The sequence below is a fragment of the Eretmochelys imbricata genome, chromosome 3 (assembly GCF_965152235.1).
Source record: "Eretmochelys imbricata isolate rEreImb1 chromosome 3, rEreImb1.hap1, whole genome shotgun sequence".
In the NCBI taxonomy this organism is placed as follows: Eukaryota; Metazoa; Chordata; order Testudines; family Cheloniidae; genus Eretmochelys; species Eretmochelys imbricata.
The window spans coordinates 80,841,903-80,859,711 of NC_135574.1; the positions used below are offsets into that span (position 1 = coordinate 80,841,903).

Sequence of the window (17,809 nt, forward strand, 5' to 3'; positions counted from 1 at the left end):
AATGATCTCCCCTATTCCTGACTGGAATGCAGAAGGGGTAAGAGCTGGACTAAGGGGTGGGGAATGGAACAATGGGACTGGATGGGTAGAGAAGACTGGAACTCGTTGGGCAAGGAAACTAAGGCTACATCTACACTAAGATGGGATTGATGCTCTGAGATCAATCCACAGGCAGCTGATTTAGTGGGTCTAGTGAAGACCTGCGAAAATCGACAGCAGACCGCTCTCCAGTCAATCCCTGTACTCTACCCCTGACAAGAAGAGTAAGGTAAGTCAACAGGAGAATTTCTCCCATCAAACCCCCCGCAGCATAGACCCACGGCAACTTGACATAAGGTAGGTTGACTTCAGCTATGTTATTCACGTACCTGTTGTTGCGTAGCGTTGGTCAACTTATCATGGTAGCGTAGACATAGCCTGAGCCATGGAGGGAAACAGGGGCGGGGGGGGGTGGGGGGGGAAGGAAAAGGAGAAGAGAGACTGAGGTAACACCCATCCACCCAGGGGCAGGAACTACTGGCTAGGCAGTAAGATAGATAAGAAACCTGAGGAGTGAAGCCTAGGACTGGCTAGGTGAGGAGAATGGGAGCTGGAGTGGCGAAGAGACAGGACTGGGACATGAACAGGTTGGAGTCAAGTTTGGGGAGCTAGAAGAAGAATCTGTGCCTACTAGACCATACTCCTCACCAGAGCATGGAATGGAACCCAAGAATCCCAAGTCTCACCACTACTCTACAGTCAGCAAGTATCTGAAATCCATTGGCAGTGTTCCATCCCCCTCGGGTGTTGGTCCACATAGAGGATGACAATCTACTACTGCTATCAGTTATTCTGTTCGTTCATGTGGCTGAGGTCTGTTTAGTTGGTCTCAAGTTTCCAACCCTGCTGATGACCTATGTGAGTGTCAACATGCTGCCACATGATGGCATTTGCTTTTTCAGTGTGCCTTAAAAAATTAAAAAAGCAAACAAACAAAAAAAGCCCCCTCCACACCTCTCCCTCCACACACACAACCCAGAAAGTTACAACAGAGCTATGTTAAAAGAACATTACGATTGCAAAGTTAAGCACTCAAAAGTTTACTTTAATTCTGGCAGTTCCTACCTATGCAACCTTAATTCAGGCACCTTCTGAATATGCATGATGATTAAGGCTACGATTTAGTCGTGGAAGTCACAGAATCCGTGAACCCCACAGCTGCAGCTCCCGGCCCCCATGGGCGGCAGGGCACCTCACATCTCCCAGCCCCCATGGGCAACAGAGGACCCCCGCAGCTGCAGGTGGCACGGGTTCCCCACTGCCCCCAGCTGCTGCAGGTGGCTCCTAGCCCCACTTCAGACAGCGTGGGGATCCAAAGACCCATTTTGTCAGGTTTAGTAAAAGTCACGGACAGGTCATAGCTTCGTGAATTTTTCTTTTTTGTCCGTGACCTGTCTGTATTTTTACTAAAAATATCCATAACAAAATCTTAGCCTTAATTATAATAGTGTCTTTAACTTAATCACATGTAGTTTTTTCTACAAAAACCTTGCCTCACTCCATGTACCACAGAATGCTGCTCACTAAGTAAGCAGCTATTCAATGTTTTGTTTTATATTTATTGTTCAGTGTGTGGCCCTCTGCTTATTTGCTTCACACTATTCAAATCCCACCTTGAAGACAACTATTAATTTCCTTGCAGGCTTTTCTAGAGTACTCATCACTATAGCATCTGAGTGCTTCACAAACATTAATCTATCTTCACAAGGCAGCTATGAGATGAAGGGTATTATTATCCCCATTTTATAGATGGGAACTGAGACACAGAGTTCAAGGTCAAAAGTATTAACTAATTGTGTACCCAACTTAAGACATCTAGGACCTGATTTTTCAGAGTATTTAGCATTATATGTTACATATACTTAATGTTCAAATCACAGATTCCATTGACTTCAGTTGCAGCTGTGAGTGCTCAGCACCTCTGTAAGACAGACCTCCGGGTCTCATGGCAGGCTCCAGACAATGAGGCAGTCACAATTAGTGATCACCTGTAAAAAGTGTGACTTACATGACATGTCCAGCATCATTCCCTGTGGCAGGAAAGGATAAAATCCAATTCTCCAGGAGAGCATTCACCTGCTTTATCCCTGAAACCCTCCCTTCTTTTCCTGCAATCATCTGCCTCTTTCGCAGTGCACCTTCCAACTTCCACAACAAATGAGCCAGGGAGCCTATAGACAACTGCCTCCTTCACTACACTACCCTGTTTCATCCCCAGAGCTTGTCCAAACTTTGTGCTGAAGGACACAGGGTCCCAAGGAAAAAAAATAGTATGTGATCATGCAATTAAAGTCTGTATAATAATGCAGATGCACTGAATGACCGAATTAAAATTGCACAAGTAGCTTTAATAATGGCACTTCCTAACTTCTGAGCCTTTGACTTTGCAACCTTAATAATGGTCTCACAGATTTTTTTGTTTGTAATAAATATTACAGTTTGGCTTAATCAAAGAGGCTGAACATGCATAAAGATAAATAAAGTGTGTAATTTACCTCAGCTCCACCCATCCATTTTGGCTCATCAGGAAATTCGGCACATAAAACATCTTTTGACTGGTCAGTCCCAAGGAAGTGGTAAAACAGCTTCTGATGCACATTAGTGGAGGTCTCAGTGCCTGGTATAATTCAGAAGGGAATTATTTCATTTTCAAAGACAACTTTTATGTAAACCATAAACTTTTTGCAAGCTTCTCTGCCTCCGTACACACACTTGTGGTGAAAGGAGTTATTCAAGGATTGCAGCCGGAAACGGCCAGCAGCCATTCTTATTCTCACTACACAAGTAAGAAGGGTGTGTATTTGGGGGAGATGCACGTATGACAAATATTACTAATTTCAGGACGCATTGTTTCATGCTCCATTTTCTGGAAACCATCAGCAACTGAAAACATTATTCAAGGAGTCCAAAATATCTGAGTAGGTTTTGGCATCATGTAACATGAGATGCCATTGATAGTCATTCCATTTAGTAAATTTACAGTAACTAAGTAAGATAACATTGGTATCACTAGGATATTATCAGTTAGTGTTCATATAATAATAGTTGCTAAAAATCAAAAAGTGATATTTTAAGGCTTTGCATGAAGTGCTAGATGAAGCTTGTGATAGGAAAATAGGAATCCATGCCATCAGATTTTGTTTAATCAAATCAAGGTAAAAAAAGAATATTGGCCCAGTAATTTTTGGGCATGCAACATTTAGGCTGCATTTCCTGATTTTTTCTCATTAAACATTTGTTTGTTTTAAATGTTCAGGAGTGACGGACAGATGCAGTTTAGTCAGTAACTCAATCCTTACCAAATATTTCTAGAATTACTGTACAGCACTGCTACGTAATTTTTTAACTTCTGAACTAGGAGCATTATTTCAATGCAAAAAGGACAAGACAAGGTACCAAATTTGGAAGTTTGTCCAAATTATAGTTCCATAGCAGTTGAATGTGTAAAAATAAAAGACTTGCTCCCAGTATATTTACCAAAAAGTGCTTGGTACAAGATCTTCAAAAACCTCACTGTGGAAAGAAAAATGAGTAAACTGTTCAAAAAAAACAAAACACAAAAAAACCAGAACAAGAGAGACAGGAAAAAAACATACTTATAAAGAAAAATAACGTATATGGATTTAGACCCTGATCATTCAAAGACTTACACACCTTTCCCACTATTATCGGGGAACACATATGTTCGTTAAGTCTTTTCAGGAATGGAGAGTGCAGGGTACAGTAGTTGTAGAAGTAGCAATCTCAGAGGGGAGTGAGGAGTATCAAGAGGTCAATCAATACTCTACACATCTCAACTGCCCAAGGAAATTTCCTGGGGCAACTCACCATGGATGTGGTTAAATAGTGCTCGAGTAAAACAATTTTCTAGCCACTATTACACCCACCTGTTGAAAAAAGGGGTTACTTTTCTCCACTGATGCGAGACATACTTACCGTCACTTTTCCCATCTTGTTTTGGATAGCTGTTGTAGAACATGCCTTTTCCGTCATGGGTCCAAGCCATGCAACTGAATTTAACCCTTTCCAGCATATCTGGAAGCTCTTCAGGACCATCCACTTTCATAAACTTGATAGTTACCCAGTCTGAGCCACTGGAACTCAGACCGTAAGCAAAGTATTCACCATCTTCACTGAACGCATAGCCTACAGATAAAGCCAAACAAATGCCTGGGTCACTCTTTCTATTTGGCTGCACAACTTTCTAACATTTGCCACACATTAACCAAATCTGAACCAGGGAAAGTTAAAATATATGCGATAACTGTGTTCACTTAACAGAAATGTTTCTCCAGTACATTTTAGATTGCTAGTTTATTTCGACTTGAAAGAAAGAAGGAAAAAAGGAAATGAAGGAGCATGTTACCAGTTCAAAGTTGAAGCATTTAAAAAAAATAACTTTCACTTTTAAATAAATGTTTGGAGCACACTTTCTTTTGTTTGTTTTAAACTACCGAAGTAGGATCTGGCTCGCTCCGCCAGCAAATAGTAGTGAATGCACTGGCAGTACCAGTGATCTTTGGTTGCTGGCCATCTCTCACCTACTGCACACCTTTAGGTTGGAAGCGTCTTACCATCTTTCAACATGAAGTGGTGATGCAAGTTATTTATACACATACGTAGTAACTAGAAGGAGTGCTGTCTAGTGGTTATCCCAAAAGACAGAGAGGCAGGACTGTTAATTTCTACTTCCAGAGCTGCCACCGATGCAACTATTTAGTGTTTCTATCACTTCTAATCCATGCTTAGACTCTAAGCCTTAGCGTAAACCACAGCTGAAGTGAGGCGGCATCACACTTGACTGGTGGGCCCTGCAGTGTTCAAGTCGCTCCTTCCTAAAAACCTGTCTGTTAATTGGGAAGGGGCGCACACATCTTTAAACACTTTTTTTTCCAAATGGGGCTTTCAACATTCCCACTGTTTGACCCTATAATAAACCTATAATTTATTAGAGTCCCTACACACAGCTCTGTGTAGCTCAAAAGCTCACCTCTTTCACCAGCAGAACTTGCTCCAGTAAAAGACACTACTTCACTCAGAATATTCAAGTATTAGTTAACGACCACTGGTTGGTAATTCGTTCTGGGGATATGAAGGGATCTTTAGTACAATCAACTGTTCCCAAACACATGGTATTCACTTTTCTGGAGTTTCTGGAGATTCCACAAGTTCACAGCTAACTGACTGAGAGTTTAGCTTAGCATACCATCCTTTTTACACAAAGAAAGACTGGCACATGACAAATGCTGAGGACAATCTACTAACAAGTATCTGAACTGTGAGCCTCTTCCTCAATTGCCTGTAGATGCTGGTGGAAAGCAGAGGGGCAGGCTTATAATTAAATTAACAGGAAGTTAAAGAAGTAGAGGTGGGCTGACAAAAGACAAACTTCCTCAAAGAAAGCGATTGCCATTCCTGAGAGTCATTTCAAGTTAGACTCTGCAAAGCAATAGAAAATAGAGAGAAATATACTGGAAAAACTCTGCACCACCAGATGGACGGATTATATGACCTAATAGAATTAGTTGGAAAAGACCCGAGATTTATGTACTTCTATCTGAATCATGGGAGGAAAACAAGATTCTGCAACATCTTTCAGGAGGGCCTTAGATGGATGTTGGCCCAGGCACGCAGGGACAAATTCAGTCTGGTTATAAACAAGCTCAACTCTACTGAAAAAAATGGATTACACCAAGCCTGAATTTGGCCTGGTGTTTCAACTAGCAATATAATTACAAGTTAAATGATTATGATTTTTTTTAAAGCCTTTCTCCACCACTGTGCACATGCACATGCACCTACCTTTATAGCTCATGAGGCCTTGTCTTCAATAGGAAAAAAAGTGTTAACTCACTTGAGGCAAGAACATAAGAGCTGCCTTGCTGAGCCAGACTATCGTCAACTTTGCCCAGTATCCTGTCTCCCAACAGAGCTTCAGGGGGAGTATACAGAACAGGGCAATTATGGAATGATCCATCAGTCTTCCACTCCCTGCTAGTCAAAGGTTTAGGGTTGCCGGAGATCACTCACCACCTTGGCTAATAGTCACTGATGGACTTATCCTTCATGAACATATCCAGGTCTTTTTTTAAACTAGTTATACTTTTGGCCATCATATGTCATGACAATGAGTTCCACATGTTAGTTGTGCTTTGTGAGAGAAGGACTTTCTTGTTTGTATTAAACCTGCTGCCTCTTAATTTAATCAGGTAACTCCTGGTTTTTGTATCATGTGAAAAGGTAAATAAAACAGGGTAAACAGCGAAGCGTTATTTACTTTTTCCACACCTCTTACAATTTTATAGACCTGTATCATATCCCCCCTTAGTTGTCTCTTTTTTTAAGTTGAACAGCCCAAATCTTTTTAGTCCCTGCTCATGTGGAAACCATTCCTTACCTGTGGTCATCTTTCTTGCCTTTCTCTGAACTTTTTCCAGTTCCACTATAACGTTTTTGAGATGGGGCAACTAGAATTGGATACAGTATTCAAGGCATTGGTGCTCCATGGATTTATATATTGGCATTATGATTTTTTCGTCTTAGTTTCTATCCCTTTTCTAATAGTTCCAAATGTACTGTTAGCCTTTTAGAGCGCTGCGGTGCATTGAGATGATGTTTTCAGAGAACTATCCATGGTAACTCCATGATCACTTTCTTGGGTGATAACAGTTAATTTAGAATCTATTATATATGAATAGTTGGGATTATTTTTTCCCCCATGTGCATTATTTTGCACCTATCTATGTTGAATTACATCTGACATTGTTGCCCCGTTACCCAGTTTTGTGAGATCCCTCTAAGTCCAAAGCATACTGTGAGGAGTTAACTATCTTGAATAATTTTGTATCATCTGCAAACTTCACCACTTCACTGTTTGTGCCCTTTTCCAGATAATTAATGAATATACTGAACAGTACTGGTCCCAGTACAGATCCTTGGAGGACTGCACTGTTCATCCCTCTCCATTGTGAAAACTGACTATTTATTCCTACCCTTTTTTTCCTCCCTTGCAACCAGTTACTGATCTACAAAAGGCCTTCACTCTTATTCCATGGCTACTTAGGATATGTCTACACTGCAATTAAACACCTGCAGCTGTCCCATCTCAGCTGACTCGGGCTCGTGCTATGGGGCTGTTTAATTGCAGTGTAATGTTCAGACTCTGGCTTGAGGACCTCGGGAGGGGAAGGGTTCCAGAGCCCAGGCCCAAGCATCTCTATACTGCAATTAAACAGCCCCATAGCCTGAGTCCCAGGAGCCTGAGTCAGCTGACAAAGGCCAGTTGCCAGTGTTTAATCACAGTGTAGACATGCCCTCAGTTTCCTCAAAGGGACCTTGTCAAAGGCTTTCTGAAAATCCAAGTATACTATATCAACTGGATCACCCTTTTCCACACAGAATTATAGAAATGTAGGACTGGAAGGGACCTCAATAGATCATCTAATCCAGTCCCCTGCACTGAGATGGGACAGCTGCAGGTGTTTAATTGGAGTGTAGACATATCCTAAGTAGCCATGGGATAACAGCGAACCAATGATAACTTCTCTGAGTTCAGTTTTCTAACCAGTTGTGCACCCACCTTATAGTAGGTTTCTCTAAGCTATATTTCCATAGTTTGCTTATAAGAGGGTCATGTGAGACAGTATCAAAAGCCTTTTACTAAACTTGAGATATGTCACATCTACTGCTTCTCCCTTATCCACGAGGCTTGTTAAACTGATAAAGATATTAGGTTGTATTCTTGTTCGCTCCGTCAAGGAACTCTAATGGATCAATGAGGCATGACTTCCCTTTACAAAAGTACTGGTGCTCAGTACTTAATTTGGGCTCACCTGCTTGTAATTGCCAGGATTGCCTCTTTTAAAAAGACAGCATTACATTCAGTACCCTCCAGTTATCTGGTACAGAGGCTGATTTCAGTGATAGTAGTTCTGTAATGTTATACTTAAATTCTTTCAGAACTCTTGGGGGAATACCATCTGGTCCTGGTGACTTACTACAGTTTATTGATCAATTTGTTCTAAAATTTTTCTACTGACACATCAAGTTGGACAGCAGTTCAGATTTTGTCACTACCAAAGATCAGCTCTGATGTGGGTATATCCCCCACATCCTCTACAGTGAAGACAAATGCAAAGAATTCATTTAGCTTCTCTACAATGGCCTCGTCTTCTTTGAGTGCTCCTTTAGCACCTCTATCATCCAGTGGCCCCACTCCTGTTTGGCAAGCTTCCTGCTTCTGATGTATTTTAAAAAAAAAAAAAACAAAGGTTACTGTTAGTTTCGGCATCTTTAGCAAGTTCTTCTCAAATGCTTTCTTGGTCTGCCTTACTAAATTTTTTTTAAATTTACTTGTCAGTGTCTATGTTCCTTCCTATTTTCCTCATTAGGATTTGACTTCCATATTTTAAAGGATGCCGTTTTGTCTCTACCATCCTCCACTGTTTAGCCACGGTGGCATTCTTTTGATCCTTCTACTGTCTTTTTTTATCTGGGGTATACATTTAGTCTGAGCCTGTTATAGTGTTTTTAAGTTGTCTCCATGTTGATTGCAGACATTTTACCTTTGTGACTGCTCTTTTCAATTTCCATGTAACTAGCATCCTTATTCTTGTGTAGTTCCCCTTTTTAAAAGTTAAATGTTACTGTGGTGGAGGTTTTGATATTTTCACCTCCTACAAGGATATTAAATTTAATTACATTATGGTCACTATTGCCAAACAGTTCAGCCTACAGATGCAGCTTGTACATTTCACATGAGTTAGTAGGTTAAGGTAAGCCCATAGCTCCCTCACACACTCTTTAACTCAACCTGCTAGCTCATGTAAAAACTACATACTGTCTGGCCTTCACTAGGATTCTGCCTCAAGTGAGAGGCATTCGTTGCTTGTTCAAGGCAGCTGGGCTGTGCATGGATGTAGCATGAGGCTGACATGACAGTGCCACAGGTACAGCTTAATTAACATACAAAAACTTTTGTAAAAGGTAGATCAGCATCTTTAACTAGACTCTGTACTGGACAATCAGTGGAGAGGCAAAGCACTACTCTGGAGAACTCCCACTCTGCCTTGCCCAATAATTACCATTTCTGGCATAAAGCTGGACAAATACTTTGAACTGACATTTGAAAGAAGTTACACTAGAAAGTGCTGAGGCACCTGAGTATTAGAGGTGTCCATCACACAAATGCTTATGAGGATTATAAACAATCCAGAAAGCCAACAGCCTGTGCTGAGAGAGAGAGAGAGGAAAGATTACCCAAGGTTAGCAAGTGACATTAGATATTCTTTCCGCAGACACATAAAAAACTAATAATCATTAGGAATTTTTTTTAAGTAATGAGAATTCCTCGCACTCACCTTTTTATCTTTTGCTTTTTTATTTTGAGTAGACAAAACCCCTATCAGACACCACAGCTTTCCCCATAAAAATACTTATGAACATTATGTTTCGATGTAAACAAAAACCCCTAACTTTTATAGTTTTTGTAGCCTCTGTTTTTTAAAAATCTCCTGCCTCACTGACCTCGTAAAGCCACAGTGCCATCATCAGAAAGCTTATTTGGATCAAGAAATATTTTGGCATCAGCATCCAAGGATTCTTGCACATATAATACTCGTTGGTTCTGCAGTCCAGTATTGTAAAAGTGAAAATACCTGGAAAACACAAACTGAATAAGTAAAAAGGAACTATTTTAAATTTTCCAGATCAACTTTAAAAAAAAAAAAAAAAAGAAGAAGAAGAAGAGTAGGGTGTGAAAGATTGATAAGAAGCCATAAAAGAAACAGAAGCCATACAGTAGTGACATCTTTACAAAAGAGTATCCAAATGCTTCTGGAATAGAGGAATGTGGAATTCATCTAAGCCACCCTCTACCAAAAAACCCCAAACACACACAGACTAACTATATACAATAGAGGATGAAGTAACTTCCACACTACAACATGACACTGAACCGTTTGACAACCTTGACATGTTAGCAAGTTAGGGAAGCTTCACAGGACTGTTTACCTTTGAAGTAGTAATACTGAGTGCAAAGGTTTTCTAAGTTTTAAAAATAATAATTCAGAATTTTCATTCTCTAAACTTTTCCCCTCATATGCTTCCTAGAGGGAATGACTCCTTTATTTTTCCTTCCATCCTGAGTACTGTATCTGGGGGCTGATAAGTAAGTTTTAAATACAAGAAACTGCATTTGAAACTGTTTCCCTGCATTTCCTTGCTAAGGTCTAGAACAGTAATAAGTGTCAGGAGATAGCTGCATGAACCAAGAGTTACAAAATTATATGAGTGGTGCTGCCCACCTGAGGAATGGGTATTAGAAGTGCGTGCTTAGAAATTAATAAATTCAACCAAGAAATTGATCTCGTCTTCGTAAATTAGTGATGATGATAGAATCTCATGTACGAGGATTCAGCAAACACTATAGGTGAAGATGCGTATGCAAGTTCAGACCACGGTAAGAACTGCAAACACGATTGCATGTGGGACAGAAGACTGTCGCATCTTTGCTTTACTCAGTTCACATTTTTCACACAAGATGTTAATGCACCTTGATTCAAAGCAGTTAGTGGCGACATGACAAATCTGCCACCATCTTGCTTTGTCATGGGATGTTGCTTCCCATTTGTCACCCTGGCACATTGAAGCACGTCTTTATATCCCTTTTTACTGGCCACCATGAGAATAGGTGCCTTGCTTTAGCTGACCACACAGTATGGCCTAGGGCAGTGGTTTTCAAACTGTGGGTCATGACCCAGTACTGGAATGTAAGGCACTGGGTCACCGTGGCTCTGGTCAACACTGCCGACCAGGCCATTAAAAGTCCGATCAGCAGTGCTGCCCGGCTAAGGCAGGCTAGTCCCTACCTGTTCTGACACTACGCTGCGCCCTGGAAGCGGCCAGAAGCAGGTCCGTCTCCTAGGCAGGGGGACCACAGGGCTCCGCGTGCTGCCCCTGCCCCGCACTCCTGTTGGCCGGGAACTGGCCAGTGGGAGCTGGGGGGTCCGGTGCCCGTGGGCGAGAGCCACGGGAGCTGCTTGCATGCCTCCACCTAGGATCCAGACCTGCTTCTGGCCTCCTCCGGTCCGCAGCAGCCTCTGCACCCTGGCTGCGCCGCTGACCGGGAGCCACTGGAGGCAAGTCCATACTCCAATCCTGCGCCCCAATCCCCTGCCCCAGCCTTGAGCCCCTCCACCTCCCCACCCAGAGCCCCTTCCTGCAGCCCAAATCCCTCATCCCCGGCGCCACCCCAGAGCCTGCACCCCCAGTCCAGAGCCCTGACCCCCTCCTGCACCCCAAACCCTTGCACCCCTAGTCCAAAGCTTCCTTCCACATCCTGAACCCCTCATTCCTGGCCCTACTCCGTAGCCCTCACCCCCGCACCACAACCCTCTGCTCCAGCTCTGAGCCCCTCCACACCCCAAATCCCTCATCCTCAGCTCCGCTGCATCATAAGCATCACAAATTTTCTTCAACTGGGTAGCCAGAAAAAAAGTTTGAAAACCACTAGCCTAGGGCATTCTCAAGTCAGCCATACAAACAACATAGCCAGATCAACACAGCTGCGCTTTTATGAACATACTCTGAATGCCAGACATCCCACAACTATTAAGGAATTTGATACTGGGAATCTTGTTCCATATGTGCTGTCTTCAGTCAGTTTGCAGGGTCAAATGGTGGGACACGTTTCCCAATGTGGCAGAGATATGTTGTCCACATCTCACAACCATATAGAAGCACTGTAAGCAAGGCTTGTTTTGATGCCCTTATTGTTCCACAGCCAGTGTGACCGCATTCCAAATGTAGAGCTGGCCTTGGGAAAGCAATGAGCAACTTCATTATCAATTGTGGCATTTTGTGACAACATACTCCCTAAGCTGCAGATCTTCTCCAGTGACTTGAGCGGAGCACTGTTGATCTTAATAATAAGTTAGAAATGTACATCCCACAGCACAGGTTGGTACAGTACTTCAGTTTTCTTTAGGCCGATTGTGAAACTATTCCAAACTAGTAAGGACCTAGCTAACCTGCCAAAGCTGTGTGTGTCTTCGTTTCATTGTATAGGACTCTGCAGTTTATTACTAACTTGCCAGTGAGGTCAAGTCAAATCTACAACTTCTCGGGGGAGGGGGTTCTCCATTGCTTCCAGACATCAATGAATTCAAACAATTCGGAATCCAACAGTTATATACTATTGTGTTACTCTAGGAGCAGTGATGAAAGTAAAGCCCTGAGATTAGAAGCTACTTAGACAATGGGCTTGTAAATACCCTCAACCGACAGAACTGACTGTTGCGAAAGATTGTATGCAACGTTGTTGTAGCCATGTTGATCCCAGGATATTAGAGACACAAAGTAGGTGAGTTAATATCTTTTAGTGGACCAACTTCTGTTGGTGAGAGAGAGAAGCTTTCGAGTTTACACAGGTCCTGAAGAAGAGCTCGGTATCAGCTTGAAAGCTTGTCTCTCACCACAGGTGCTGGCTTTCTCAGGGTCCCAAGGGTGCTCAACTCCCCATTCCGCCCCAAGCCCCACCCCCACTGGACCTCTTCTCCCAACCCCTCACCCACACCCCATCTCTTCACCGTCCCCTCTCCGTCCCTTCCCATCCAGCGCCTCCTACATGCCACGGAACAGTTGATCACATGGGTGGGAGGCACTTGAGAGGGAGGGAGGGAGCTGGCTGCCGGTGGGTGCTAAGCACCCACTAAATTTTTCCATAGCTGCTCCAGTGCTGGAGCACCCACAGAGTCAGCGCCTATGTTTCTCACCAACAGAAGTTGGTTCAATAAAAAAAATACTATCTCACCCACCCTGTTGCAAAATGTGCAGTTTAGATTATGAAAGTTGAAGGGTATTTTTTAAAGTAAATTATGTGTATTTTTTCCATCTGACTGCATTTTTTTTTAGTTAGTTTCACTTCTGTGTTGCCAGGTATTTTCACTTCCTAGTTTACTAAATTAGCATGACTGGACCACTGTTTCCCAGAAAACTTTTTGTGCTCCCTGAGCTTTTTAAAGAGTATTTGTAATACCTGCTGTTTCAGAGATGCTTAGTTGCAGCTGCTATTTCTTATCTTATAGTTGAAATGATAGGATTTATGAATTTCTAAACATTATAACCATAAGAAGTTTATAGGCCTTATTTCAACTGAGTAAGATGTACATGAGAAAGCCTTTTTTAGATCATGTAATCTCTAGATCTGGATAAATATGATTAGAAGTGGTACAACAGAGTTTTTTTGAAGTTAGTCTCTCACATGAGGTTGATCATTACTAATGGATAGTGAATACCTATAGCATCCCTATCTGAAATATGAAGAGCTACAGCTCCTCTCCGTGGCTTTGTGTAGCAAAACCCCACTTTCTGAGTAGTCCTCATTTCCCGAACTCCGTGAAGCAGCATGGAAGGGATAGGGGAACTCCTTGCCCTGCCTACAATTCCTTGTGCCTGTGGATGGTTGCGGGAAAGCATCAAAAAACGTATTGATTGACTGAAAAAAGGCTGAACTGAAAGATAGAAAGGGCTCTTTATAATTTTTACAAATAATAAATGTCCACATGGGACAAACGGACAACATTATAAACATGGCTATCATGTCCCCTCTTTGCCCTTTTTGCTGGAGAACTGCTGCATGTCTCTGTAGTGATGTCATAGGACGAGGTAACACAAGCTGCAACTCCATCTCTGCAGTTGAGGAAAGCCCAAAAATCAGCATCCCCCTTTCTACCCTCGCCTAGTTAAAAAGGAACAAAAGGTGTGATTTAAATTAGCAAACTGTCTGAAACTAGAATTTTTAAATGAGCACCCTTACGTTCCCATTCTGTTTTTTTAAATCCTTGTTAAACGGTATGACTTTCTGCTCCTCTGCTGATATTTAAGGGTCTTTGGAGCAAAAGAATATCCATAGAAAGATAATGAAAATGACTATGTAAAGTCCTGTCAATTGCACCAAGTAAACCAACCAAAAAATAGCATAATTTCCTCCAGCCCCCCAACCTTTCCAGTTTAGTAATCCTAGGTATTACTTATAACTATAATAGAAACAAAATATTCAGTCAAAAAATGTGATTTTTCAAGTTGGATGTCCATTTAAATATAATGACCATACCAAGCTCTAAAAGAATTTTATCATTAAATGGCATTTGTTACCAAAGGATCTGAGGCACAGAAGGGAAAACTGTTTTGTCCATGGTCACAAAAAAAGGGCATCAGGAGTAATGGGAATAGAACTCAGGTCTCTAGGACTAGGATCCTATCTACTGGACCACACAATCACATTCTTCCCAATTTACTACATTTGATAATTTGTAAAGTGAATGGAACAGATCAAGTTAATAGTTATTTTGAATTTCCAGGGCTGAGAATTCAGCTTTATGATCTAAAAAGCACCCAACGGCTTTCTTTACATACCTTTTTCCTTTCTTGAAGTGGCAACTGTACTTGGGATAGTCATAGAGCTCAGTCATTCGTTCTTTGAATAACCCTCTGACAGGACACTGCTCAAGAAAGGGAACTGTAATCTTATTCTGGGCCTCCACAAAAGCCTGAAGGTAAAAAAAAAATGCACATGCTGAGTCAAACATACCTATATGTCCTACAAGAAATACTATCTACCTGACACAAGTAGCACAGAAAGAATTGTTCTATGTATATGATGTGTAGAGTCACCCATGAAGAGTCTCAATGCCAACCTCCAAAATATCAGGATAAAGTGATAGAAAATAAAGTATTCAAGATAAAATAGTAGATCTCAATTTTGACTCTCAGATGCACACTTGTGTAATTAAAATTACAGCCACCAAAAACTAGATTTCCTCCCATCCCCCAAAAAGAAGCATTTAAGAAATCTTCTCATATTTGTCCAAGAGGCTTGGGTAAAAATCAGATTATAATGTGTATATAAATAGTGTTAGCTTCACTTGCATCACAAGAAGTATATAGAGCTGCAGTACAGTGTGCCTCCGGTACCCTACAACTACTAAAACTGGAAAATTCATAAGGAAAAATAAAAAGAGTATTTCACCCCAATAAGAATAGTATTTATATGGCAGCATGTGACTGGCAGACATACATAACACTTTGAGCTGTGTGAATCCATCACATCTCACAAGCTATACAGAACTGGTCTGGACAGTAAACCCAGGAAGTCCAAGGTACAAACAGGAATTGGCTTTGTTAGTTCTGAAGACAGCACTTCTTCCCTTCTCAGAATGCACTGAGCCAAATCCTCATGACAGCAGGTGAGATTCACACATGTGAAGAAGACTCAAATGATGCATAAAGGTACGTTCTGAGCTGGGTCTCTGTTCTTGAGAGATACATGATCAAGTCCCTGATCACTTGTGGACGTTAAAATTTCAGTGTCACAAAAGAGTAGTAATGTCAACCACATCTCAAGGCCAAATTCCAACTCAATTATCTTTTGCCTATTAAATTCCTTCTGCAGTTTCAATTAGAAATGATATTCTTCCATTTCACATCCTAAAACTGTTATGTAGGGTGTCTGGGAGCTGTTAAGTAGGTGCTGTATTTTATTCCAGAGTTGAGTTCTTTTCAGCAGCAGATGAAACGAGCCCTTTATAGCTTACATAGTCTAAAACACCTTACAATTCTTCAGAAAGCAAGGTGCTATACAAACATAATGGATCCTAGCTGTCCATTGCCTTGTACCTTGAGTACTCATTTACCTCTTGTGCAATGGAGTAAAAAGTACCATTCTAACCTTGCATATGGCTAAGGAACTCACATAAGCCCCTGGTCTGCTAGCACAGGCACTAACCAAATCTAGGCAAGAGTATTAACTTACGAGCTATAAATGCCCAACAAAAAAATTAATTCAGGGAAAACAAACTGATTATTTCAATTACCCAATCATGAGACTGTAGATAGCAAACACGCTGACTACTCATTTAATTAATGTTTGCAAAACGCTTAAGATTCTCAGATCAAAGGGACAACATAAATGTGCAAATTATTATAAATAGCCACACACTTAGTCTACTTGCTATCCTGAATTGTACTGCTATATCAGAAACAGGGTAAACACTTTAGGACCCTTCTTAGTTCTATAGGGTGTGTTGAAGAGAGTAATACTTATACATTACCTGTTCTGCTCACTGTCAGATTAGACCAGTGGTTCTCAAATTTATTTGATCGCGCCCCCCTCCTTTGTGTCTGTAGTAGTTCATGCCCCCCACATCCCTCCCGCAACACAAGTACAAATACTGATAAAAGCGGCAGAGGCACTTCACTTGAATCAGTTTCGGCTTCTGGGCTTTTCACTTGAGTTGAGTTTTTTTCTGTTGCACGAATGAGCCAATGATCCATTCTAATAAGAGCAAAACTGTGATTGTGATGCATGCTTACAATTAATTGTGCACGTCGTGTTGTAGAAAACAGACTAAGGTACAGATGGCAAAGACTCTGTATAATGCTATGCAAGCTTAACAGAAATCCATCAAAACACACAGCGCCATCTAAGGACCTGATACATCTGGAGGAATCAGCTCTGCTAATTATTTGTTGCTGTGGGGTAAAATGTGTGCAGTGAGGTTTTTTTCTCCCTAAAGTTTCTCATGCCCCACAGAATACATTCCACAACCCCCTCCCACCCAAGAGGATCCACCCCCCCAGTTTGAGAACCTCTGGATTAGACCAACTTTACCATTATGGAATACTTTACTATATTTCCCCCTGCCTCTGCTCAATCACCAAGTATGTCGCAGAAGTTACAAAAATATTTATAAATGGGATATTATCAGAATTTAAAGAATGAATAAGTTCTGCAAGAGTTTTGTTGAGAACATCCAGACAACTACCCTCAAGAATAAAAAAAAAACCCCTGACTTTCCAAAAGACTGCACGCAAATGAGGCACTGCTCTACAAAACATACACTGAACACGTTAAATTTGCCAACAGAAACATTAATACTAAATAGCTACATCCAAACGAAAGGAACTAAATAGAATGCTTACTTTCCTTCCAACCCAGAGTCCATTCAGGACAGATATATAAAAGACCAGCAACATTATTCTATACCCTCCCTCCTTTCATGAGCCTACAGAGAAGGATCCTGTATTTTTTGTTGAAATTCACAACCGACAAATGTCACATCATTAGATTTGGAGAAGTACAGAATTGAGTGATAGCAGAGAAGGAGAGAATAAAAAGGTTAAGAGGAGACAAAATATTTGTGTCTTTCATACAAATAACCTGGCTTTTTTTCAAGTTAGCGCTTAAGGAAAAAAAAGAAAGCCAGTTTCTTATGAAGATGTCACCATAGAGTGCACTACTTTAGTCAAGCGCAAAGCCCTGAATAAAAGTGAAATGACAAAGCCATTTTAAGTTATTGATTTGTACAGTAGAAGGACTCAAAGTGAAGCTTCACAGTTAGTGAGGAGAAAATGGGAAACAGCCATATGTTTAAAGACTGTAGCAAATGCATTCATAATAGCAAGCTTCATTCCCTGCTGATCACATCGTAGGACTACAGAATTCATACTAAATTTGTCTGAATTTTCTCTTTCAGAACATTAGTTTGAACAGATCCTCTAACTTATATTCCACTTGCCATCCCTCTCTTTCTTTAGCTAGAACCTCAAGTCAAACTCACATTGTACTTAAGAAATATTCAGTCCCGGCCTCTGGTTTCTGATCAGAGGAATCCCAATGCTTATGAAGGAAAGGGCAGAGCAGAGTCTTCCAGGTCTGGGACCCTGAGGGTATGTCTTCACTACCCGCTGGATTGGCGGGCAGTGATCAATC

The 17,809-nt window shown here is 41.3% G+C and overlaps 1 protein-coding gene across 3 annotated transcripts in view; it reads right to left on the reverse strand.

The window, feature by feature from the left end:
• PREP (prolyl endopeptidase) overlaps positions 1–17,809 on the reverse strand; it is a 164,489-nt gene that overhangs the window by 130,132 nt on the left and 16,548 nt on the right. For all 3 annotated transcript variants that reach the window (XM_077812877.1, XM_077812876.1, XM_077812878.1), the window contains exons 3-6: positions 14,455–14,588; positions 9,565–9,695; positions 3,976–4,185; positions 2,535–2,656 (exon numbers count right to left, since the gene is read on the reverse strand). In XM_077812877.1, the coding sequence (XP_077669003.1) occupies positions 2,535–2,656; positions 3,976–4,185; positions 9,565–9,695; positions 14,455–14,588 (597 nt within the window). The remainder of the gene's footprint in view (positions 1–2,534; positions 2,657–3,975; positions 4,186–9,564; positions 9,696–14,454; positions 14,589–17,809) is intronic.